Source organism: Anolis carolinensis, chromosome 2 (genome assembly GCF_035594765.1).
Source record: "Anolis carolinensis isolate JA03-04 chromosome 2, rAnoCar3.1.pri, whole genome shotgun sequence".
Lineage (NCBI taxonomy): Eukaryota > Metazoa > Chordata > Lepidosauria > Squamata > Dactyloidae > Anolis > Anolis carolinensis.
In genome coordinates, this window is record NC_085842.1 from 148,970,433 (window position 1) to 148,996,002 (window position 25,570).

The following is a 25,570-nucleotide window of genomic DNA, read 5'->3' on the forward strand; positions in this document are numbered from 1 at the left end:
AAAAGGTCCCTTCTCATCCAGGGCAAGGTTTCATGGTTATAAAGGGGCATGCACTATGCACATTCTCAGGAGACCCCTTCTGACTCGGGAGGGCTCGGTGGAAGGAACAGACCAAGAGTTGAATCTCTCTGAAGATTAGCTTTATTTGCTGGCCAAGGAAATGGCGGCAGTTGTGCTCTAGTCATGGAAACACTGCCACACTCCCAACGTGGGGCCACAAACTCTTATTGTTTTACAGAAATCCCAAGAGCACATTTTTATTGGTGTCAATACATTGTCCATTTAATTGGTCTGTGTTTACCTAATACATTTTGTTTGGCTCTCTATTACTATGCAAGCAAACACATGCAAACCAGCAGAAACTGGAATAAGCTGAAACTTCATATCTTCTTCGAGTGACCTTGACTGATGGGATGCACTAGGCAGGCACAGGCACTTATTGTTACAAGTAAAAGCAAGGATGCTGTGTGAATAAAATGGAATCACTCTTCAAACTGCAGTGGCAGTTTTTTTTTAAACTACACCTTTCTTTGTATGTACTCTACAGATGGGACTTTCAGTCACATATACCAGCTATAAAATCTTATAAAACTACATCTCCTTCAGTTAGACACTCTTTTGGTAGGCCCAACAACTCAAAATCTGTTCTGGAAGTGACCGGTATGTTTTGGTTCAGGAAAGTTATAACTAGCCGCAGAAGTCACCTCCATGACCATTGGAGGGGTTTTATTTTAAAAGCCCGATTAGCCAAGGTCTGCTTAGCCTTTCCTCTCCTAGCATGTTCCTCTACCTGTCCTGATAGAGTCTTAACTGCTGTGTTTTTGTCTGTTCCAGTTTTTTATTCTGTATTTATTTTATTTTCTTGCTAGTTACACTTGCATGGAAAGGTGAGATATAAATTTAACCAACATATAATTAAACCATAGGACTCGATCGGTTTTTAGCTTGCTCTGATTGTTCAGTGGCTGTGGCTGGCCACCTTAGGCAGAAAGAACTGTCTAAAAAAAATTAAAAACAGGATCAATAAAGCCAGTTCACCGTGGCTTTAAAGTAAGATTCTGATTTTGGATGTCCAATTAATATTGTAGAAGTAATGTATCTTTAGAAGATATATTTTATGTATTAAAATGTGTTTGGATGTTTAGGTTAGTGAATACAAGTCAGCAATGGATGTGAATCATGGCTGTTGGGTTCTGGTGTTGTAATTGCATTGTGTTTCTGCTTTACTAAATCACTGTGGCTCATTAGTAAAAACAAGGCCGCATTAGTCATACCCCATCACACTTTCTTTAGTAAGAATAAACTACCCAAGTTGCAATGTACTTGAGTGTTAATTAAAAAGTGATTAAGCTGTAATGCTGCATACTGCCTTGCTTGTTTAGGCAGGCACTGACTCTCGAAAAACTCTAGCAGGAAACATTTAAACACCTTAGTTTCTAGAACTAAGGAGTCGAAGGAATGTTTTTAAAACCAATTTTCCACCTATCTCATCTGTCCTCATTCAAGGATTTTGCTCGATGATGAATTCCTTCTTACTGTTGGATGGCAAATGAAGCCGCTACAATACAGTATGGGAGTCAGATTAAATCTTGCTACGAGGAAGTCCAAAACAGGCCAAAACATAAGGATGTGCCAATCTATCTATATCTGTTTATCTAATGCTTTCTTAACATAACTTTGATGTATCGTTGCAGTGAAGTGATTTGAACATAGTAAGCATGTCCCCTTGCTTTAGCCATTTCTTTCGAATTGGTTATACATATTCACCTTCTGTATGTATATGTTTCTCTGTGGGCCAAAAGTCATGAAGGGGTTCTATATATACTGTATATGATACTATAGTATTGGACGCCATTTGTGAGATGTGGTTTTTCACAAATAATGTAATTTCCCCTTATATATACTGCATATAATCTCATGGAATTGTAAATTTAAAAACAAAAAAAATAAAGGCGTTGCTAAATAGTGAAAATCCTTTGTGACTTTTTTGCCCATCCTGTATTTCATGGTAATATGACATACATGCATACATACATGCGTGATTGGTTGACCTCGTTTTTAATTAGGGTGTTTAATAGTATTGTTTAAAGGAAGTTAAGTCTTTGGTCCTACATTTACTTCAATATTACACACTCTCAACCTCACAGGGATGCAAAGGCAAGTTCGGTCTGAATAAATCTTGCCAAGAAAATTCTGTGATAAGTTTCCCTCTGGGTCACCATAACTCAAAACTCATAAATCTTTTATAAGAAAATAGTTGAAAAACAATATAAACTGAAACAAACATTAGTTGATATATGGAAAGAGGATATAAACTGCAATGGATTAACACTGGATTAACTCAGTTTAAAAAATTAAACATTTTAGGATGAGAGAAACACAGCGGAAAATACTGACCAAATGGTAAAGATTTAGCCCATATACCAAAATCTTCATCAAAACTATGTTGGCACAAATGCGGTAAAATTGGCTCTTTTATGCACATGTGGTGGAACTGTGATAAGATACAAAAAGTATAATAAAATAAAGAAATGGAAGAATTAATAGAGCAAAATGTAGGGCTGAATAAAAGGGATTTTTTAATTCAGAAAATAGATGGCAACGATAGTACTAATAAATAGGCTGATAACATAAAACATTTGATAGACGTGGCTCAACAACCATAGCTCTGGGCTGGAAAAAGCAGGAAAAATGGGAATTTAAAAAATGGTTTGAATATTTAGCAGATGGTATGTTCCAGGATTATCTTTTTGAAATGAGGATGAAATATACAACAGGCTGTTGTAAGAAGAACTGGGACTCGATATGGGGAATTCTGATAACTAGAGTAAAAGGAAAAAGAAGATATAAAGAACTGAACCTTATTCTCTTCATGACTGAGTAAAATAATACTTGAATTGAAGACACAACTGTTCCCGGCAGGTAGGGGGTGAAGAGGGAGAAAGGGGAGAAAAAACCTGCTGGATACAAGTGGAAGATAAGTGTGGAATTGGGATTGATATAAGAAAATAAGACATATTGATATCCTTATCAAGATTTGTATTACTCTATTTGTGTTTACAATAAAAACAATAAAAAAAATTGGTACTGATCCATTATCCAGGCAGAGGCCATCAGGGGGCACAAGAGAGAGTAGTACTGTCCAATTTATGGGTGGGAGTTGAAGGAGGAAAACCATTTCCCTCATTTTTGCTGGTCATCCCCCCCTTTCCCATATCATAAACTAGGGTTGCTTTCACAATGGGGACATGAGTTGGGGGAATAACAGGAAAACAGGGAGAAATTGTTTTCTTCCTTCAACCCACCCTCCACCACCATAAATTGGACTATCCTTTTCTCTCTAGCACCCCCTGGTGCCCTCAGCTCAGATAATGGAAGAGTACCCCTTTTTTTTAAAACTCAGAAATGGCTAGAAGGCAACAAGATCTTTCTACAAGTATATTCATTTGTACTTAATGTTCCAACACATATGCATAGAACTCTGCTGCAAGTAAGATTCAAAGGAATAGGTCTCCATATAAAATCAAGACAGTGAAAGCATCTCTCTTTTTTTTCCTTCTCTCTGAAAGTAGAGAGTAGGTTTGACCTCCTTTTAATACTTCCCCAGTAGCAATAGTTGTATTATGGTTATGCATTGTCCATTTTTATCACTAAGTCCTAATCTTTAAAATTGTAGTAAGAGAATTTTAAACTGTTTAAGAGAATATGGGAAACAGAGGTCTGAATAGCTGCCATTTTCATAATAAAAGTTTCAAGCTTTTGTGTTTTGATGCCCAGTGAGTTTGCTACTTTGTTTTCAGGATGATTTTTCTGTATAGGTTTTTCTTTCCTTTGAGCTGTCTTTAAGAGTGCCTGTTTCAAGTAATATTTATTTTATCTGGCAGAAACCCTCCTAATAGTTTTAGTAATACATTAAATACACATTTTAATTATTAATTGTAATTTAATTTATTTTACAATCCAGTGTTCTTATAGTAGTTCACTCATATGCTATTTCTGAGGTATGTTTAAAAATGTTCATATTAAAGAAAATCCTGTGTTTGTTTTCATGGCACATTATTCTAAAAGTCAATTATTAAAATGGAAATTCTTCTTCTTAACATTATGATTTCTATAGTAATCCAACAAATGGTTTCACACAATCAATGAAGAGCATGCAATGTGTATCCTTTTCCCTTGAAGTTGTATTCACCTACCTTATTCTATCTAAAAGTGGACCAATGAATACATGCAACCCTTTCATCTGTGACACCACAGTATATTATATGTATCATATTCTTGATCTGTAAAGTATGAAGAGGGTTTGAATGTGAAGTGGCTATGGCTGGTTTCCTGGCTAACTCATTTACTTGAAATTAAAAAGTTGCCATTATCTTCAGCATTCCCAGTATGTTTCGTTTGTGGGATGGGGAAATCTTTCATTTAGAGTACTGTTTCTCAAACTCTGCTCCTCCAGGTGTTTTGAACTTCAGCTCCCAGAAATCCCAGTCAGTTTACCAGCTGTTAGGAATTGTGGGAGCTGAAGTCCAAAACACTTGGATGAGCACAATTTGAGAAACTCTGGTTTAGAGTTCTCTCCTTGGTTGTAGTATTTCATTTCGTTCTCTCACTGTTTCCTACAAAGGATGCAAAACCATCTGTGAGCTATCCCAGGCTGCCTTTGCCACTTCTAAAATGGTGATGGCAGAACCTCATACAAAGAGGTTTCTGCGAGCATGAATCTCTGTCTGTGAAGAGGAATTCTCTGGCTTTGGCAATACCCATCTGAAATCTATGTTAAGCCCTGGTTCTAAAATTTCCAGTATTCCTGATTGAATACAAAAGGTGCTTTCCATTTACTGGCAAACATAGTTTCTCATATACTGTTTAGAAGAGAATGAACACACATAGATACCCATATAGTCAGCCCTCCACATTCACATTCATTTTTTATCTCTGAGAATGCCTCTCTAGAAATTTGGGAACCTCAGTGTGACTCTAGTCAATGTCTGGTAGAAATTGACTATAGAGTAAAATTGGATGATCTAAAGTGCATCTACACCATAGAATTAATACGGTTTGGCACCACTTGTAACTGCCATCAATGTCATGACTCAATGAGATAGAATCATGGGAGTGATCGTCTTTGGCCTTATCTGCTCAAGAGGGCTGGAGCCTCACCAAACTACAGATACCATGATTCCATAGGACAGACTTATCAGATAAAGTGGTGCACAACTGCATTGAATCTTCAGTGTATATGCACTCTTAGAAATTCCTAGAGACACTTTTTAATCAAATCCATGACTAACCAAATCCACAATTGTCAAAACCTCAAATGTGGAGGGCACCTAGATATACACATGCACACATACGTGTACAAAATTTTTAAAAATTGTTTTTTTCTTTAGATTAGTGTTGCAGGTTTTATTTTTTTCACACCACCCTGGTGGTGGCGCAGCGTGTTAAAGCACTGAGCTGCTGAACTTGCAGACCGAAAGGTCCCAGGTTCAAATCCCGGGAGTGGAATGAGCACCCGCTGTTAGCCCCAGCTCCTGCCAACCTAGCAGTTCGAAAACATGCAATTGTGAGTAGATCAATAGATACCGCTCCGGCGGTGCTCCATACAGTCATATTGCCCACATGACCTTGGAGGTGTCTACGGACAACACTGGCTCTTCGGCTTAGAAATGGAGATGAGCACCAACCCCCAGAGTTGGTCATGACTGGACTTAACGTCAGGGGAAAACCTTTACCTTTACCTAAAGAAATGAAATCATCTGTAATAATCCTGTAGCCTTTTGACTTGGAAAAAATATTACACTGTCAGCAGAGTCCCTTCTTTTGATGCATCAGGAATCTGGGCGCATTAATGAATTGATTCCATTGATTTATTAAAAGAACTTTGACAAAATATAGCGTGTGTTGCAAATAAATTATATTTTAACATTACTTTCAAGTTGACACACTAGAATTATGGCAGTAATTTTAAAATGCTGAGCCAGTGGAGTCTTTTGCCAGTTGTGAAACCACAGAGGGATGGCAGCAGTTCTTTCAGGTTTTGTATAAATGTGTTTAAGTGGCATTTGTTGTTTATGTTGCATCTGCAGGATTTTTAAAAACTTTGCTAATATGATATGTTGTCAGGCTGATTTCTCTAACTTGCAGGGAAAAAACAAATGCAGGCAGTCTCCCAAGTTGTGAACAAGATAGATTCTTTAGGTTTTTTCTTAAGTTGAATTTGTATGTAAATCAGAACAGGTGCATTTTTAAGTGTAACTTATATATTAGCTTTGGATAGCATAGGGAAGGGTTAACACCTCTGTGGTGTTTGTTTGGCTATCTGTGTCCATGTTCAAAAGATTTCACCTCACTTTCCATCTGTGTAAGAATTGGATTTTGAAAAATGTGGTTTGTTGTAGAAAGATTGGTGAGAAAGCCTCAGTGGACATACCTTTTCCCTGTGATAATTTTTTTCAGGACTGAATTTCCCTTCCTAGAGATAGATTTCTCTCACTTCCTGTTGTCTCATCCCTGTTTGTAACTGAGTCATATGTAAGCTGAATGTTCGTAACTCAGAGACTGCCTATAATAGGAAACTTATCAAGTTAGAGACAACAGTTCATAAGATGAATACAGGTGACCTTTGAGACTACATCTTGAACATATTAAAAGGGATTGTGTTTCCAGATGGACAGACTGACCCCTTAGTTGCTTGTCTTAAGTTCATCAGTAGATGCTGTGAGAGCACTTGCACTCACAGTGAGCTTTGATATGTATTATTTACATTGCTGTCAACTGTGGTATACTCTGAACATCTTGATCATTTGGCCTTGTGTACTGTCCCCAAAGGTCCTAGAATTTCAGTGACAGATAAGCATTTGACCTCATTATCTTTCAATATTTCTCTATATTTCACTGAAATACCTTTCAGATTTTATCTGGAGGAATGATTTTTAAAAATTGCCTGTGCCTAGGGAATGCAATCTTCAGTTTCTTAACATCAAAAGATAAGAAGGAGGTAGATCACTTAGGAAGACCTAAATACTCTAAAGGCATCAGATCTCATTTGCTCTTGGAAGCTAAGCAGGATCAATCTTGGCTAATACTTGGATAGGAAACTGGTAAAACCACCTCCGAGTATTAATTGTCTAAGGAAAGTCTTTGAAATTCATGGGGTAAGTTGACAGGCGAGAACACAGACCTCTTAGATCCAGTTTATAGTTACAAATCATGGCCTTCCAGATTATGGTGGATTGCAACCCCCAGTGTTCTTCGCCATTCGTTATGCTGGCTAGGACTGCTGGAAATTGCAATTTATTCAACAGCATACTAAGAGCTTACTGGTCTCTATTTCTGACATCGCTGAATGGGTCACATATTGGGAAACAACAACTGAAAAAAATTCCAACAATGCTCAAGTTTCTAATTATATTTCTTTTATTATTTGCCATCAAGTTGCTTCTACTTATGGTGGCCCTATGAATGGGAGAGAAACAACAGCCCAAGTGTGATGAGTCATGGGCCATGTAGTCCCGTTCATGGCACTGTAGTCCCAGATGAAGAGGAGAACTTGGGTTTTTCACCGTCTCAGTCAGAATTGGAACCTTCCCAGCCAGATTTGGGAACCTTGCACCTGCAAGAGATTTGTCTTCCAGAAATCTGTCAAACAAGCCCTGAGTCTAAATCTCCTGTGTTTTCTCGCCACGAGTTTTGTAAACAACAGAGAGGAGTTCAAGCGGCCTCTCGTAGGAGTGCTAGGATAGCTGCTAAGAATTCAGCTGATTAAGCCTGCTTTCCATGGGAAACCTTAAGGAGTCATGCATCTGGACTCAGAGATTAGCTTTCGTTTCTGGTTCCCCAGAGAACTGCTCTTTGGTGGGAAAACTAGACCCTATTTAGGTGTTTTACCCACAAAGGGGTTTTGCGGAGTCAATTCGTCAGCTACTGGAGTAAGTTGTGTGTGGACAGCGCGCTCCGTTTCCAAGCCTCGTTCCTGTTTCAAGCCTTGTTCCTGATTCCAAGCCTTCGCTCCGTTTCCAAGCCTCGTTCCTGTTTCAAGCCTTGTTCCTGATTCCAAGCCTTCGCTCCGTTTCCAAGCCTTCGTTCCCGTTTCCAGCCTTGTTTACCTCCACGGACCTTGCCTTGTTTTCCGGATTTTGCCAAGTAATTCCACGGATCTTGTTCTCGCTCCTCGTTCCTTGTTGCCTTGTATTAAGCCTTGTTTCAAGTTATTTCCTAGCCTTGCTCAAGTTCAAGGACTAAAGGACCTTGTCATCTCCCCTCACTTTGCCTGGCAAAGTGAGTGCTTCGGTTATTGGATTACAACTTTGGACCTTAATATTTTATATTGGACATTGTTTCTTTGGACTAATTTTGACCTTTCCTGAAAGGTCTACTTCTGAACTATTTCATACACTTGCTTTTATTAACTTTACATATTTCCTTAATAAAGATATTAGATAGATTCTGGCCTCTGTGTATGGTTATTGGTGCTCTGCAGCCTGGGTCGTGACACCAAGTCACCAATAGTTCTACCCTGGTCTTGTAAATGTAGGAATGTGGCTTCTTGGATTATATAAACCGCAATGGTAATTTTCTGATTGCCTTCCACTTTTGTGAGTATTATTGTCATTTTTATTGGGTCATGCTATTTCATGATATATCCAAATTTAGTAGCCTTAGATTCTATGGCTCATTTGAGTTGTACACATAAAGCTGCCTGTGGTGTTGGGCAAGATATCCCAGATGAATTTTAAGCTGTGTTTGGAAGCAGTGATGAGTTGGCTGCGAGCTAGTAGACTAAAAGTGAATCCCGCAAAAACTGAGATACTCTGGCCCGGCCAGCCACCAGAGTTAATCCAGTCACTGCCTGATTTTGATGGGGAAGTTCTGGTTCCATCTGCTACTGTTAAAAGCCTTGGGGTTGTGTTGGACTCATCGCTGACAATGGAGGCCCAGATCACTCCCATAAGTAAGCAGGCCTCTTTACATCTTTGCCAGGCAAGGAAATTGGCACCCTATCTTTCAACAGAAGCATTGGCAACAGTAATCCATGCAACAGTCACCACTAGGTCGGATTATTGCAATGCCTTATATGCTGGCTTTCCAAAGACAAAAAACCAGAAGATCCGAATGATCCAAAATGCGGCGGCCAGGCTGCTAGCGGGATCATCTATAAGATCCCATATTACACCGATTCTGAAACAACTGCATTTGCTACCAATAGAACATCGGATCTCTTACAAAATACTGATCCTGACATTTACAGCTTGAAATGGCCAAGGAACATTATATCTTAGGTACCGCCTCATTCCTTTTTTTCATCAGTGGTCACCTCGATCATCCCAGGAAAATCTCCTATACATACCGGGCCCTAGGGAGGTACACCTGGAAGCTATAAGGCCTTTTCGACCTATGCTCCAGTTCTGTGGAACTCATTGCCTCCATATGTTAGAGCAATGTCGGAGTTGCGACCTTTTGTAAAAGCGCTCAAGACTTGGCTGTTTGGTTGTGCATTTAAGTAAATCAGATCTAATTTGCCAAATAGTCACTGTTGAATGTTTTTATGTTGAATGTTTTTATATTGTGGAATGATATTTTAAATTGTAAGTCACTCAGAGCACTGTGGTGGAGAGCAACTAATTAAGAAATGAAGTGAAGTGAAGTGAAGATGGGGATAGAAGAGGGAGAAGTGGCTGTGGCCACGAAAAAAAAGGTTGTGGCCACGAAAAAATTTCCCTCTGTCAGACCTAGTGAGAAGCCAGTTTCTCATTAGCCTTTTTGCAATAATTACCAGCTTCCTACCAATCTTTTCACAGCTACCTCTGCCTTGCATTACAATAAATCCTTTTTTTTTGGGGGGGGGGGGGGTACCATTTGCATTTGAGGTGGTGAGAATGCTTTTTTCAGATAAATTGTGTTTCAAGAATGAACTAGTGGATCTGTTTAGTTCCCTGCTTTTCTCAGTAATTTCACTGTACAAGCCTTACAAGGGCTAGTTATTACAGAATCTAATTCAAAACTACAGGTGTTGATCTTGCTTTAAAGCTATGACTATGATATCCTGTTGCTATACCCAAGTGACATGTATATATATATATGTGCTTGTATGCATTAGCATAGGTTTAAACTTCAGTAAATGCGATATTCATGTGTGTGTATTAAAACCTTCCACCTGTTATTTTGTTCTGTTGAGTAATAAAGCCCATGAGCTGAAATACAGGGCAACTGTAAAATGGTTTTCTTCTATTTCCTAAGGGCCTTTCAATTCCTTTGGGAATTCTTGTGAAGTGCTAAAAGAATAAATCACTTTTGAAATTGTGCTGCTTTCTCATACATCCTAGAAAGCACCATTTAATCCCTTGTTAATAAAAAAATGGGGAATGTGGATCTTGCACAGCATCTGTGATGGCAATGCCTTTTGATCAATGACTTGCCGAAGGAAGGAGCCAGTGCCCTGCTTTGCGTTCTTCCATCTTGTGATAGCAGAGGAGGAGACAGCAGAGATTGCAGAATTTTTACCCTGAAAACACTAGGGAGTCTCCATACTCAAGCCCTCCCTTGAAATCATTCCTCACATAGTCTTTTTCCATGTGCTCCAGTTTCTAGGTTTCTTTATAAATTATGCATTTGTATGGCTTCAGCTTTACTGTACAATTTTTGCCTGCTGTTCTGAATCTTAATGAGCACCCCAGGGAAGTTGAGGTGCAATTGGCTTTCCTTTAGACAGACATGGGAATGCTGAATACAGCTTGCATAAGTGTTTGTCAAAGGAGGTCTCCCGTACCTGGGATTTTGACAGAAGCCATAGCAGTAAACAATACTCTCAGTGGTGGCATTTCAAAAATTAGTTTTGTGATACTTTGGAATAAGATGTGATTAGTTGTAGATTTTATCCCTTCTCATAAATATATTTCAATGCATGTTTTTTAATCAGGCTTTCGTCTTTTGCCATTAAATTGACAACCCTGGGCAAGACAGGGTCATGAAACCAATTGGCAGTTCCTGACTAGACACTTCAAATCTTTCTAGTAGTAAAACACATTTTAATAGTTTTACATCTTTATAATTAAAGCAGTCAATGTCTGAAGTAGAAAAATGCAAAGGTAAAAGCCAAAGAAAAGCAGCTATTGAAAGTTTTGTGCTATTTTTTGTATATCAGTTCAACTATTAGAGATTTTTTTGGGAAAATATATTGTTTGGAAGCATGTTTTTAAATAATGCTTGTTTCTCTTCATGCTCTTGATTTCCATTCATTCCTTTGATTATGACCCTGATTAAAATACTCTAGCCTAAGAGGAGTTGGTTGAACTTTGCAAGTTTAGGAATAGACCCACTAAGGTCTCTGGAAAAATATTTAACTCCAAAGTAGTAGAAGACAAAGCAAATTTTTGATTTAATGTGGCTGTCTATCCTTCGTCAAAATTGGATTTCTGAATAATCTTATTATAATCTCCACCTGAGGGATTATTGTGACTCAGACCCCATATCGATTAAAGGGGGTGGTATTGTGCATAGGTTGCTCCTAAGATATAGGTAACTCCATATTACTTGCTCTCCTGATACAATAACTTCTAATGGAACTGGTCAGAATGATACATCGCTGAAAAAGAAATTCCTGCCACAATTTGAGATAAATTTAGATGACTCAGTCACAATTGCACTACATAATCTGATTAATTTGGGTAGTAAGACAGTCAGACCAGAGTCATAGAGTTCAGTTGGGGATCCTGTTGACACCGGGGGTGGGGGAAGTAGGCTAAGAAAACTCCACCTTTTATTCCAAACTTTCCCCTTATTTACAATTTCCTGGATATACTCTGTAAATGTTACTTCTTGACTTCCAGATCTATCTCTGAAATTCTCCATGAGATACATTGTTTCAAAAAGTCAGTCACAGGTTCTAGGGCAGTATTTGGACTGGTTGCTCAACTAATTAAGGAATGTTAGTTGCAAGTAAAGATTAGATAACTCTAGAAGCAACTGATAATACCACTATCTTAAGCTTGAAATCATCTACATGTCAAGACAGAGGTACTCCTGGTCAGTTGCAAGACCGAATAGGGTATAGGGTTACAGTCTGTGTTGGACGGAGCTACACTCCCCCTGAAGACACAGGTTTGCAGCTTGGGAGTTCTCCTGGACTCATTGCTGAGCCTGGAACCCCAGGTATTGGCAGTGGCCAGGGGAACATTCGCACAATTAAAACCTGTGTGCCAGCTGCGACCGTACCATGGGAAGCCAGACTTGGCCACGGTAGTCCACGCTCTGGTTACATCCTGAATAGACTACTGCAACACACTCTATGTGGGGTTGCCTTTGAAGACTGTTTGGAAGCTTCAAGTGGTCCAACAGGTGGCAGCCAAATTCCTCACCGGAGTAGTGTACAGGGAGCATACAACCCCCATATCATGTCAGCTCCACTGGCTGCCCGTCTGCTGCTGAGCACAATTCAAAGTGCTGGCTTTATCCTCTAAAGCCCTAAATGACTCCAGCCCAGCTTACTTGTCTGAATGTATCTCCCCCTATGAACTATCTCGGAGTTTAAGATAGTCTGGGGAGGCCCTGCCCTCGCTCCCGCCTCCTTCGCAGGTGCGAGTGGTGGGGACGAGAGACAGGGCTTTCTCAGTGGTGGCCCCTCGGCTATGGAACTCCCCCCCCAAGGATATTAGATTGGCCCCCTCCCTCCTGACCTTCTGTAAGAGAGTGAAAACGTGGCTTTGGGATCAAGCTTTCATATAACATTTGGAGTTCAATAGATGAATATGGAATTATGTGTAATGACTACTGGAATGACCTGGAATATGAATGCGGATAGCATGGTTAATAGTGAATGTAATTTTCAAATGTTTTAATGTGTTTTTAATTCTATTTTTAAATGTTTATTTTAATTGTACATTGTTCTAAGACATCGAATAGTTGCCTAAGTGTAAGGTTGTCTTGAATCCCCTTTAGGGTTGAGAAAGGTGGGCTTTAAATAGGGTAAATAAATAAATATCTGAATAAAGTTATTCCACTGCTACCTCATTTGAGCCACCTAGTTAAGGAGGATGGATTGCTAGATACTAACCACCCTAAGGTAGATGTTCCCAATTTAATCCACAAATGAAGAGGTCAGGCCCTGGAAAGGAGCACTAAATGTGGAAGAAAAAACAGAGTAAATGTAAGTTTATTAAAATCTTTGGTACAGAGATAGGGAAATTGTTGGGGAAACAGGTAAGCATAAACAAGAAGGTCAAAGGTATGAATTTCAAATTTTTACTAATTTGGACAAGGCACATAAGTCTAAAAGGAGAAATAAGGTGCTCTCTCTCCTTAGTGGTGGTGGATAGTTCTTTTCTAAGAGGTGGTAAGAGAGGGAAGTGCAAGCTTAAGGCTTACTTTGCCAAATGAGAATGTTTGGTGGGTTTATGTTAGAGAAATGGCAAGATTGGAAGCTGTGCAGAGGGCTAGCTCAAGGTTTTTTTTCCTGTCCATCATTCCATTCTACACAATCTGTCTCTTCTTTACTGGAAATTAAAATAAACTAATCTGCTTTGAGTTCACAAAGGCGCACTTCTTTTTTCTTTAGCTGACACATTGTGTACATTGAAAGGGAAGTATAGTGAATTCTGCTCAGGAGTGATGCATCTCTCCCTGGCAAAATGGTTATGGATCAGGAAACTTTTGTCCATTTGCCTGGCTCTGAGCACTGTGGTGATGAGGGGGTGTCTAGAGAAGGAGTGTCAATTCTGTGACCCTCTGGGTATTTGGACTTCAGTTCCCAGAATTCCTCACCATTGGACAAGCTGATTAGGGCTTCTGGGAGCTGAAGGCCCAAACATGCAAAGGGCCACAAGTTTGACACCTCTGGTCGCAAGCATTGGTGCCAGAATGTGGTGTCCTAATTTTTGGAAATCATTGAAGATGTTAAGGAAAGATTTTACTCCAGAGCAACTTTAATGTGTTAATCCAGCTTGACTGGTAGATGCAAGAGAAGGAACTATACAACCTTGAGCTCAGCAAGAACGTATGACTGAATGAAATGAAGAAATTTGAACTGTGTCAAATGGCGTAGATGGGCTTGTTACCGATCTTCATTGTCTTATTTTGAGGATATTCCAACTTTCATAATCTGTAAGGACAAAAATTGTATTAGCAATAGAATTTTGGAGTTTGATTCTTGTGAAAATCTGCTTGCTAGCCAAAAGCAAGTGTTTGCTCCTTATTACAGCCTTCTGAAGAACACAGAATATTTTCACCAATATTTTTCAAGACTTAACCTTTGTAGGTTTGAGAAACGCTTTTACTGCTTGTTTTCAAATAAAGGGATCCCCTACACACAGGGGCTATGCATTTGCATTTTGAGATGTGTGTGCGGAAGACCTATTGCACTGTTTATTAAAATGGCCATTATATAGTGAGGTCAGGATGCATTTCTTGGGAAACCTATTGAGAGTGAGGGCAGGTTGGATGTTGCATGATAATATTTATGACCTTTGGGCATATCATTCTAAATTCAATACACTCAAGATTGCAGTAGCAGCCTCAGGATCAACTGCTAACTCCTAAAGATACCAGCAGTGGTTTGCTCAGGTGATCCATTTATGTATTTGGCATTATTATTGTTGGTTTGACATTTTATCCAGTGACTCCTGGTTTTGCTGACCTTTGGTTGAAGTGAATCAAGTATATGATTTGTCGTACCAAATACTGTGTTATCTTATTGTTTTGTAATCTCTGTAGTGCTACAAAGTATGGATTAATGGGGGGGGGGGGATGATTTAAAGCCTAAATGCTTTTATGCCAGAAAGGAGAAAATATAAAACAATTAGTATTAAATTTCTATTTAAATGCCTTATGAAAATGAAACTGGCAAATGCTGTCTATGATTTCACCATTGCCTTCATCCTCCAGCTGATCTTTGCTGGGTGAGAAGGAAATAGCTGCATGTATTTGTTAAAAAAACATTTCTCATCTGTCACAAATATTTTATTCTGTTCTTTCCGTTTCTTCCTTCCTTAGAAGTTCACCTTCTTGTACCTATCTTTTTTATCTTCCATGTGGATTTCAAGAGAAATATATTTATTTATTTCTGATATTTCTACCCCGCCCTTCTCCCTGAGAGGACTCAGGGCAGCTCGAAGTTCCAAGGTTCCTGGGACAGATGATTCCCTTCTTTGTTGCTCCTGGTGTAAGACACAGGAGGACAACATGAATGGAAAGGAGACCCCCTTTTCCAGCCAGCGTTTACTATGTGTGCTAGTTTAAAATAATTTAATTTTGGCATTAGTTGAACTATCATAGTATAAACTACAGTGTGGTTTGATTTTGTTACCTAAACACTGTACTGAACCCCGAAAAGCAAGAAGTAGTTTTGCAAAAATCTAGTAGAAACAGCATAAAAAACCAGCTGGTTCTTTATTGGCTTTTCAGCACAATTTCTCAAATTATTCAGTTAATTCATAATATCATTCTGGAATAATTAATACTGAATTTCCAACTGAAGTTAGTTAAGTTTCAGTATTAATTCAGTTAATAAGCTGGCTTCCCTTAGAAAAATTCCAATTTACTTGATAACTCAATTTTTATTAGTTAGTTCCTAACTCTGGTTAGATATATAATACAGTTTTGTACAGTACAGTACAGTCATATTGGGGAAGACTGATCATATAGCCTTTGGTCTTGCCAGAGTTAACTCTGATTAAGGATTACTGAAGTTGTGTGGTGAAAGTGCTTTGGCACTTAAAACATTTCTAAACTTTATTATTAGTGACTTTACCATATAATAACAGAAATGAAATAATTAAGTAAAATGAATTTATTTGGTGAAAAGAAAAGATCAAAAAGAGATCTGACAGCCAGTAGCTTTAAACATGTACACAATGTACCTCGTGATTACATTAATTTAAAATTCAATGGAATTTACTCCTGTTTAAGTGAAATTGGGAAAGGTTGTGGCTTGAAAAGCACTGCGAAAGACAACTATCGTGATCCCAGTCTCAGCCTTTTTTGTCTGTCCCTTTTCTCTCCTTTGCCTCTCTTATCAGAGAAGATAATCAGGGACAGCTAACACCTCCCAACAAAGGATTCCCCTAGGCAGGAAGCAGCCAGGCTTTGAAGCTGTAAAACAATTTAATGCTAATCAAGCTGGCCAATTGCAACATTCACACTTGCCTCAAGCAGAAAAGAGTTCTTTCTCCAACTCTGGACACCATTCCACAGATATATAAACCCCACTTGCCTAGTTTCCAACAGACCTCACAACCTCTGAGGATGCCTGCTATAAATGTGAGGGAAACATCAGGAGAGAATGCTTCTGGAACATGGCCATACACATCTATTTATTTACAGTATTTATATTCCGCCCTTCTCACCCCGAAGGGGACTCAGGGCGGATCACATTATATACATATAGGGCAAACATTCAGTGCCCATATACACATAGAACCGAGACAGAGACAGACGCAGAGGCAATTGGCCATACAGCCAGGATAACTCACAGCAACCCCTTGATTCCAGCTAGGAAAGCCTTCGGTGTGAATTCTACGATGCAGCCTTGCATAACCGCTCAATTTCTTCAAAAAAAAAAGAATAAAAACTCCAGAGTTTGGGAAGCTCCAGCCTTCTGTTTCTATTTCATGTCATGGGGTTTTTAGGATATTTGGCATATGCATAAAGGAAAGCGGGCAAAGGGGCCAGAAAAACCCTTCTGCAAGGCTCCCAGCTCTTCTCTCTCTCTCCTTCTGGGCCTCTTTGGCGCTGCGTTCGCGCCCTGCCTCTTGCCTCCTGCCTCTGGCACAGCCCTCACCACTCGGCCCACCACCCTTCGTCCACAGGGAGGCTGAGCATTCAAGGCGAGCCTTAGGAGCTTTGAAGGTACTTCTTTCAGACTCCAGGGAGAGAAGGGGCAAACTACATTGGGCCGAGTTGATGGAAATTATTAATGTAGCATACTATTAGCTATTCTGTTTATCTTTGATAATGAGTTATCTTTAAAGGTATGCATTTTAGCCTGGTGTGATAAAAACTGTGAATTATCCAATGATCAATTTCATCGCTCTTTGGTAAGTTTTGCATTTATACCACACCCTAAAGAGAGAAGTATTGACGTGATTACCTGACGGGAACATTTATTTTATCTTGGTAGAAGGAGAGCATGTTTTTAAATAATGAAGTGTAATAACTACATTTTAGAGGATCTGTTACATGTCAATATATATAGTAGGCAAACCTGCATTTTTCAGATTTAATTTTCATCAAATAGAGCATAAGTGAACATGATACATCAGACCTAAAACGTGGAAAAATTGTTTCATTTGTTAAATTATTCATTCTGTAGATCTGCTTCTGCAATATAGATGAGTCTAAGAATCCCGTAAAAATGTGTGATCCCCATCAGTTATTACAACTTATTATTCAAATGTATGCCCTACTTTTACCAGGATAAGATAAAAGTGGTGTCCTCAAACCCAATATTTGGATCAACTCTTAATCAAGATGTTCCCAATGGACTCATTGCCATCGTTAAAATCATCACTTCCTGTTTAATTGCCCTTTGTCCAGGCCCAGAATGATAAACAGAGGCCAACAAGATCAATGGAAGGTGATACTCATTCCCCATTCTCTTACCACTGCTTGTCCCTCTAGGGATGCTAGATGAAAAGTGGCAGAAGTGGCAAAGAGAAATAGAGAAACATTGGTAGGGGAGGTGGTTGTAGATGTCAGACTGAAACACACGTGGCAAACACACGATTATACTAGCCTTGCATGAAGATTGTATATTTAGAGTAGTGAATTTTGGCAAAATCTTCATACACATGCACGTGTATGAATGTTAGGCTCTGTCAACACTGCCAGACTTTCTACTCTTAATATTCTGTATTTGGTTCACATTGGTTGCAGTACATTGGGTTTCTATTTTATCTAATGACCATTTATTTGCTTCTGGTACCTGTCTGTGTATGTTAGTTTATGCTGTATTTAGAGAACAGATTTTGAGTGCTGTTTGCTTGTCTCTCAGTATTCCAAATTCAGCTTTTAAAATAATGTCTTGCAAGGCTTGATTTATACTGCATGCCCCTTTGATATCCCATACTTGCAGTGAACAATCAAAATGATATTGAGTAAATGGAGAGAGACAACATTAATCCCAGGGCAATATTGGCTCTACCATATTACATTTTTTATAGTAGAGTGCGATAGTTAAGTGCTGTATCCTGCAGCATTTCCTAGTCTTGTTTTTTCTTTTTTTCTTTTTTGCAGATAAAGAAGGTTATATGTATGTTAAACCGATAATAAACTATGTTAAATGTACAATAAAAGTGCTAGAGATAAGACATTAAACCTCTACTTCTATTGAGAAGATATAGTCTCCTTAGAACCAAATTTCTTTCTTCTTGATTATATATTTTATGCTTACCACCTATACGCAGTAGATAATTTTATTTTAAGAAATTGCTGCTAAAAATTTGTATGAAAACACCTTTCAAGTCCTTTTTGTTTTCTGGCTTTCTGAGTGGTCACTTATGGCAAGACATACTGTGTTGCATTATTGATTTGCGAATCTGGAATAATGTGTTTCCATTACTTTTTAATAGGTTTCAGTTGGACTCTGTCTAATCCATGATGCTTGGCAGAGATCCATTGGCAATCCGTTTTCTATGTAGAGGCAGTAAGAGCTTCAGAAACAAAAGCTTTAAGACTGTATTACATACATATATACAGCACAGCCATGGGGCTTCTGAAGAAAGATGAACTAAAACAGTTTTCTTAGTAGTTGAAACAGATGTGAAGATTAGCACATGGATTTTGAGGGTCTTTTATTTTTAGTAGTTTCTTTGTATATGTAAAAATAAGTGTTGGTAAGCAACTCATCTTGGTTAATCTCACACATAAATACAAGCAAGTAAATAAATCCTGCTGGCTCAAATTCCCTAAAGGCACCAGATCCCATCTGATTTTAGAAGTTAAGCAGGGTCAGCCCTGGTTAGTACTTGAATGTGGAGACTATAATTGAATATCAAGCGTTTTTGACTATGAAGGAACACCTTTGAGTATTATTTACTTAAGAAAAAGCTTATAAAATTCATGGGGTAGCCATAGGTAACCTGAAGGCACACATGCGTGCACACACACAAAAATAGGTTCTGACAGCATCTATATAATTTCATTAGAAAATACTAAATTGTGGCTTTCCCAATACTTCTTGGTTTTTGGAAACACGTAGGTTCCAGAGGAAATGTTGCCACATCACTAGTTATAATTTATTTACAGCATTTTTTGCCACACTCTTCTGAAATTTTGAAGTTTCAGACTTTTAAAACCATGTTCAGATACAACTACAAGCACTGTCAGAATGAATTCAGACACAACAGATTATCCATATTTCCTGTAAATATGTCAAATTGTATGAATTACTAACCCGTATTTCATGTTGTTTTAAGGACAAAAGCCTTGTGAAGGTGGCTTACTTAATATAATGACATTGATAACAAAACAATAACAGTAAGACAGTCAGTCCAAGCAAAATGAAAGTCTGTCACACAGTTCCAGAAAAAAACCAAGGGCAGTTCAATAATGCACAATCAAGAAAAGGCCAAAGAAAACAGATTGGTCTTCAGAGTGTAATAAATAGACTGCTATAGATTTAATAGGGAAAAATGAGTTCAGTTCTTGGTTTTATGTACTTACTCACTGCAATCATTACAGAAGAAATATTTTATTATTATTTGCTGAGCAGATACAGGCCCTGTTAGAGACTTAGATTCAAAGACAGAAATGAGAAGACAATTTAGAAGATAAGCTTGTCCAGTACTTTTCAGTGTGTTCATCCCAACAACCTCTGTAGCACACCTCCTCCCTGGATCCGTATTGGATAATTACCAGCCAGTTTCAATCTAGTATCAGGCCTTGTTGTGGTGTGAAAACAGCATTTGGTGCATTGGTGGTCTGTGCTAGGGAACGTTCTGGTGGGGTTTGGGAGGGGAGATGCACACTGGACAATGGGAGTTGCAGTACATGCACCCATATCCAGAAACCACTGTGAACTCCACCTATGACCTGTAGCACATTGGACTTGCACTTTAAGATCTATAAGGCAAAAAGGGAGTGCATTGTTCCAGCGAGCCTTAAATTGGCTGTAATCAAACCGCTGTTGGAAAAGCCATCACTGGACCCCACTCAATTGGATAACTATTGGCCTATTTCCAATCACCTCCTTTTTGGGCAAGGTCATGGAATGTGTGGTGGCCGCACAACTCCAGGCATTCTTGGATGATACTGATTTTCTAGATCCGGCGCAGTCTGGCTTCAGGCCGGGGCATGGTACCGAGACAGCCTTGGTAGCCTTAGTCGATGATCTATGCCGGGAACTTGACAGGGGGAGTGTGTCCCTGCTGGTTCTGCTGGACCTCTCATCGGCCTTCAATACCATTGACCACGGTATCCTTCTGGGACGCCTTGCCGGAATGGGGCTTGGAGGTACTGTTTTATAGTGGCTCTGGTCCTTTCTGGAGGGTTGTTCCCAGATGGTGTCTTTGGGGGACCCCTGCTCGGCCCCACAAACTTTGTTGTGTGGGGTCCCGCAGGGGTCAGTACTGTCCCCCATGCTGTTTAACATCTACATGAAGCCACTGGGGGAGATCATCTGGAGTTTCGGGGTGCGGTGTCATCTGTATGCAGATGATGTCCAGCTCTGTCACTCCTTCCCACCTGTCACTAAGGAGGCTGGAGGTCTCTGGAGGGATTTATGGGTGTAGTTCAGAGCGCAGTATGAACTCAAACAATGATGGATCTGGACCAAACTTGGCATGCATAACCGATATTTGAATACTGATGGCCTAGACATTTTGGAGATACAGATAGGTACTGGGATTTATAGAAACTATGTCATCCACCGATGATGGACCTGGTCCAAACTTGGCACATAGAACCCCCATGACTAGCTCAACCTACTGGAGGGGTTTGAGGGGGCTGACTCACCATAGTGGGAGTTGTAGTTTCCCCTACAGCCAAAGAGCACACTGATCCCCACTGATGATGCATCCAGAGCAAACTTACCCAACACAACAAACTTTACTTACTGATGGAATTTCTTGGTGTTAACCTGGCATGATGTCAGCTGTAGTCAATCCACAACCTTATGCATTTTGTACAATTTAAAATGGACTTTTTCAAATAACCTGGGCAACGCAGGGTACCCAGCTAGTTTAGAATAAATCCTTCTAGAAAGTCATATTATTTGGATCTAGGTAGTCTGAAGGGCTACGTCCTCCCATAAAAACATACCCTGGGTTTCATACTTTCAGGGAAATCACTTCTCTCAAACTCAACACCTTTACAGAAAGCTGTTGCTGGCTGATCCTAATCACATTTTAAACATACATTTTGTATGTGTTTAACTACATGTGTATCTGTGTTTTAATGTTTGTAAAGTGCTTCAAGTCTGTTATGAACACAAGGCAGGATTTTTTTTTGAAATAACAGAAATAAAGCAATTGATAGTTCTTACGTAAGACAGGAATTGTCAGCCTCTTTTTTCATTTTGCGAACCTCTGCAGGATATGTGACCTGCTTATGACTTGGAATATCTCATCAGTATGATTGCCTTCATTGTCAGTCTAGAATAAATAATTGCAATTTAATAACTGAATATTTGGAGAGGAAGACACAAATATTCAACTTAATTGTAAAATACAATTATTCTAATAGAAATTCCTGACCATATTTTTTTTTCTTTCCTAGATGAAGACCGTTAGTGTTGCCTTAGTATTGTGCCTAAATGTTGGCGTGGACCCTCCTGATGTGGTGAAGACAACGCCATGTGCTCGTCTTGAATGTTGGATAGGTGAGCCCCTTTGAATATTACTTATTTGGGCATTTCAAAAGTATGGTTTTGAGGCTTTGGATACAGGTAACAATATTTTAAGCAGAAACTTTGTATTAAAATGCAGATTACAGCAGTTTGAAGTACTTAAATGTCACACATCCCACTCTTTGACATAGACTTAATTTTAAGCTGCTGAAATATAGTTCTTGTTGAAAAAGAGCTGAAAGAGATTAGCCCCAAGTTCAGGTGAATTATACAGGCAAGAAAATGATGGTAAAGAGAATGGCAAGAACATTTCTCGATCTGTCCCTTTCTCATTGATGTATCTTCATCAATGTCATGTTGATTTTATGTGTTCCAAAAGAGTTGTCTCCCACTCATGTTGACCTCAGTGCATTTTGGACGAGTCCCTTTGAACCTTTTTACCTCAGCACTTCCCAAACTTCCAATCCCGATCAGTCTCTATCCTCTCCCATCAACAGGAGTTGTCATCCATTAGTATGGAGAGGGCATGAGCTTGGATAGGTTGTTTTATTTTGTTTCTCCTTGAAATTGTACGTTCTTTCTTACGCATCAAGTTAATCCATTGTGCATTTCCTTGGCTTTAGCTAATATAAAAAGAGGAAGTCATTTGGCATACCATATATACTCGAGTATAAGCCGACCTGAATATAAGCTGAGGCACCTAATTTTACCACAAAAACTGGGATAACTTATTGACCCGAGTATAAGCTAAGAGTGGGAAATGAAGCACTTACTGGTAAATTTAAAAATAAAAATAAAAACCAATAAAATTACATTAATCGAGGCATCAGTAGGTTAATTAATGTATGTGTGTGTGTGTGTGTGTGTGTGTGTGTGTGTGTGTATATATATATATATATATGGATACAGATATACAGGTACATGGATCTATATGTATATAGGATTTGCAAGGACCTGCAGACATATGAGGAGAAAATTAATGTACATTGATAGATACAGATATATAAGTGCATAGGGATTGCAAATGCATGCAGGGAGTTAATGCCTATATATCTGTAGGAGAGATTAACAAATATTTTGGGGGGAAATGCTTTTATAAGATTAATGGATATATATTTTTCTTCTTCCTGACTTGCAAGGTTATCTTTCCCTTTTCAAAACTTTCCCTTGGTTAAGAGCGAGGCAGGCTTTGGAAAAGTAAACACACTGATAAGGGAGGGTAAGAAAGAAATCACAGCCGGGCTGTGGCACAGGCTGTTGAGTAGCTGCAATAAATCACTCTGACCATGAGGTCATGAGTTCGAGGCCAGCCCGTGGCGGAGTGAGCACCCGTCAATTAAAAATAAAAAATAGCCCCTGCTTGTTGCTGACTTAGCAACCCGAAAGATAGTTGCATCTATCAAGTAGGAAATAAGGTACCACTTATAAAAGTGGGGTGGCAAGTTTAACTAATTTACGACCTGGAATGAGGAAGTGCCGTCAGAGTGGGTGATGAAGCAGCTGCTCCCCCCGTGGCCAGAATAGAACATCCCCTCAGGAGAAGGTTAAATTGCCTCTGCGTCTGTCTGTCTTGGTCTCTGTTTGATGTGTTTATGGGCATTGAATGTTTGCCCTATGTGTGTATAATGTGATCCGCCCTGAGTCCCCTTCAGGGTGAGAAGGGCAGAATATAAATACTGCAAATAAATAAATAAATAAATAAATAAATAAATAAATAAATAAATAAATAATATGTTGCAAGCAATGGCCTCCAGTTTCTGTTGCTCGGCTTGGCCTTGACCCCATTATAAGCTGAGGGAGGCTTTTTCAGCTCAAAAAAAAGGGCTGAAAAACTCAGCTTATCTTCGAGTATATACGGTAATTAGATTTTTTCCAAATTTAGCCATTTTAAATTACAACTGCTGCAAAAGAGGGCTCATAATACAGATGTTGACCTTGGTTTTTTTTTGCTACCACATGGCAACAGAAATTCCACATAATTTTTGTTTGCAATTCTTGTCAGTGAAACAGTGTGATTACTTACTGTCCAACAAAAGGTCTTGCCAGAAGCCTTTAATTTTTACATAAAATTTTGGTATAAACATTGAGCCAGCTCATTTTACTTATTTAGGCCCCAGTAAATGCTATATTAATATAGTCTCTCTAAATAGACCACTCACACACACACACACACACACACACACATACACACTTTATTCGCATACAACAAAATTGACATACAACACAGGTATATAAAGCAAGAGGAAGTCACAGATAAAAAGAAAACAGATTTAAAACTTATTAATCTCAAGGATAACATTTGTGAAGATATTCTTCAACAACAACAACAACAACAACAACAACAACCTTCATTTCTAGACTGTCCTCTCCCCCCAAAAGGACTCAGAGAGGTTTACAGACACAAAACAAAAAGGCAAACATTCAATGCCTCAAATGAATATAAACCCATCAAAATAATACAAGATTTTTTTTGTGTCAGGAGCGACTTGAAAAACTGCAAGTCGCTTCTGGTGTGAGAGAATTGATGGTCCACAAGGACGCCTGGATTTTTTTAATGTTTTACCATCCTCTGAGAGGCTTCCCTCATGTCCCTGCATGGGGAGCTAGAGCTGACAGAGCTCTTCCCGCTCCCCAGATGCGAACCACTGACCTTTCAGTCAGCAGTCCTGCTGGCACAAGGGTTTAACTTATTGCACTACCGGGGGCTCCATAATACAAGATAATGCACAGTTGTAACAGTAAACTTACAACAAAGAATTAAGCATCAAGATGAAAATAAACTAAAACAATGCAATAAGACATAGTAAACTAAAACATGAGTAAAACATTACAATATATACCCTAAAAGCAGTTAAGATACAATTACATTAAAATGTCTTTAAAATGGCTAACACTGATGTTCATTCAAGATGTATCGTAGCAGTCATAAAATACAAGTGGGTTAACCATAGTTATAATGGGTTAAAATGTTCTAGTCGTCCTCTCCATATTCTAAAGTGTACAAGTGTGTGTTTTAGAAGTTTCTTAAAGGAGAGGAGGATGGGGGCCAGTTTTATTTCTTTAAGGGAGGAAGTTCCAGAGGTGGGGAGCGATCATGGAGAAGGTCCCCTCTGTCATTCTCACCGACCGAGCCTGGAATTAATGATGTGGTAGGGGAACAAATTGTCTTTGCTGCAAGAGTCAGATTATGGAAGTCAAGATCCAAAAGTATGCTCTTGACTGACTGGCAGGCTTCCACATTTGTGAGCATTAAGAGTGCTTCCAAAGATAGGCCAATTGCTTTCTGAGAATCAAAAATACCATTCTGAAATAAATGATCTGATAACAGAGAGGGAATATAGCTATTGGGGTCTGCTTGAAAATGTATTTTATAGAATTTTATAGCTTTCATCCATGCCAAGGTTTCAAGAGTGGTTTGACCTGTCTCAATGCATAGAATGGCGTAAGGTACACATCTAGGGAGTCCCATTAATTTCTGGAGAAACTTGGAATGTGGTGTATTAAATGATTTATTGACTGCAGAAATCCAAATAGGGGAGCCATACAGTAACAGAGAACCAATTCTAGCCTCAAAAACCTTGAGGACAGCAGGGATATATTGGTTACCCTTACTGCAGAAGAAACAATAAATTGCTGTAATGTTAGTTGGTGTAGAAGTCATTACTGCTTGTCACTATGACAGCCACAACAGGTTATAGCTATAGCAAATACCAAGGTAAAGAAAGTATTTGACCTGTTCAGTTTTGTGGCTCCTGATCTGCCAAGATATGGGCTTTCACTTTTTGGCAAAAATTA

General features: G+C 39.0%; 1 protein-coding gene across 5 annotated transcripts in view; it reads left to right on the forward strand.

The window, feature by feature from the left end:
• rptor (regulatory associated protein of MTOR complex 1) overlaps positions 1-25,570 on the forward strand; it is a 460,420-nt gene that overhangs the window by 20,311 nt on the left and 414,539 nt on the right. For all 5 annotated transcript variants that reach the window (XM_062970816.1, XM_062970817.1, XM_062970818.1 and 2 more), the window contains exon 2: positions 21,706-21,808. In XM_062970816.1, coding sequence (XP_062826886.1) covers positions 21,706-21,808 — 103 coding nt within the window. The remainder of the gene's footprint in view (positions 1-21,705; positions 21,809-25,570) is intronic.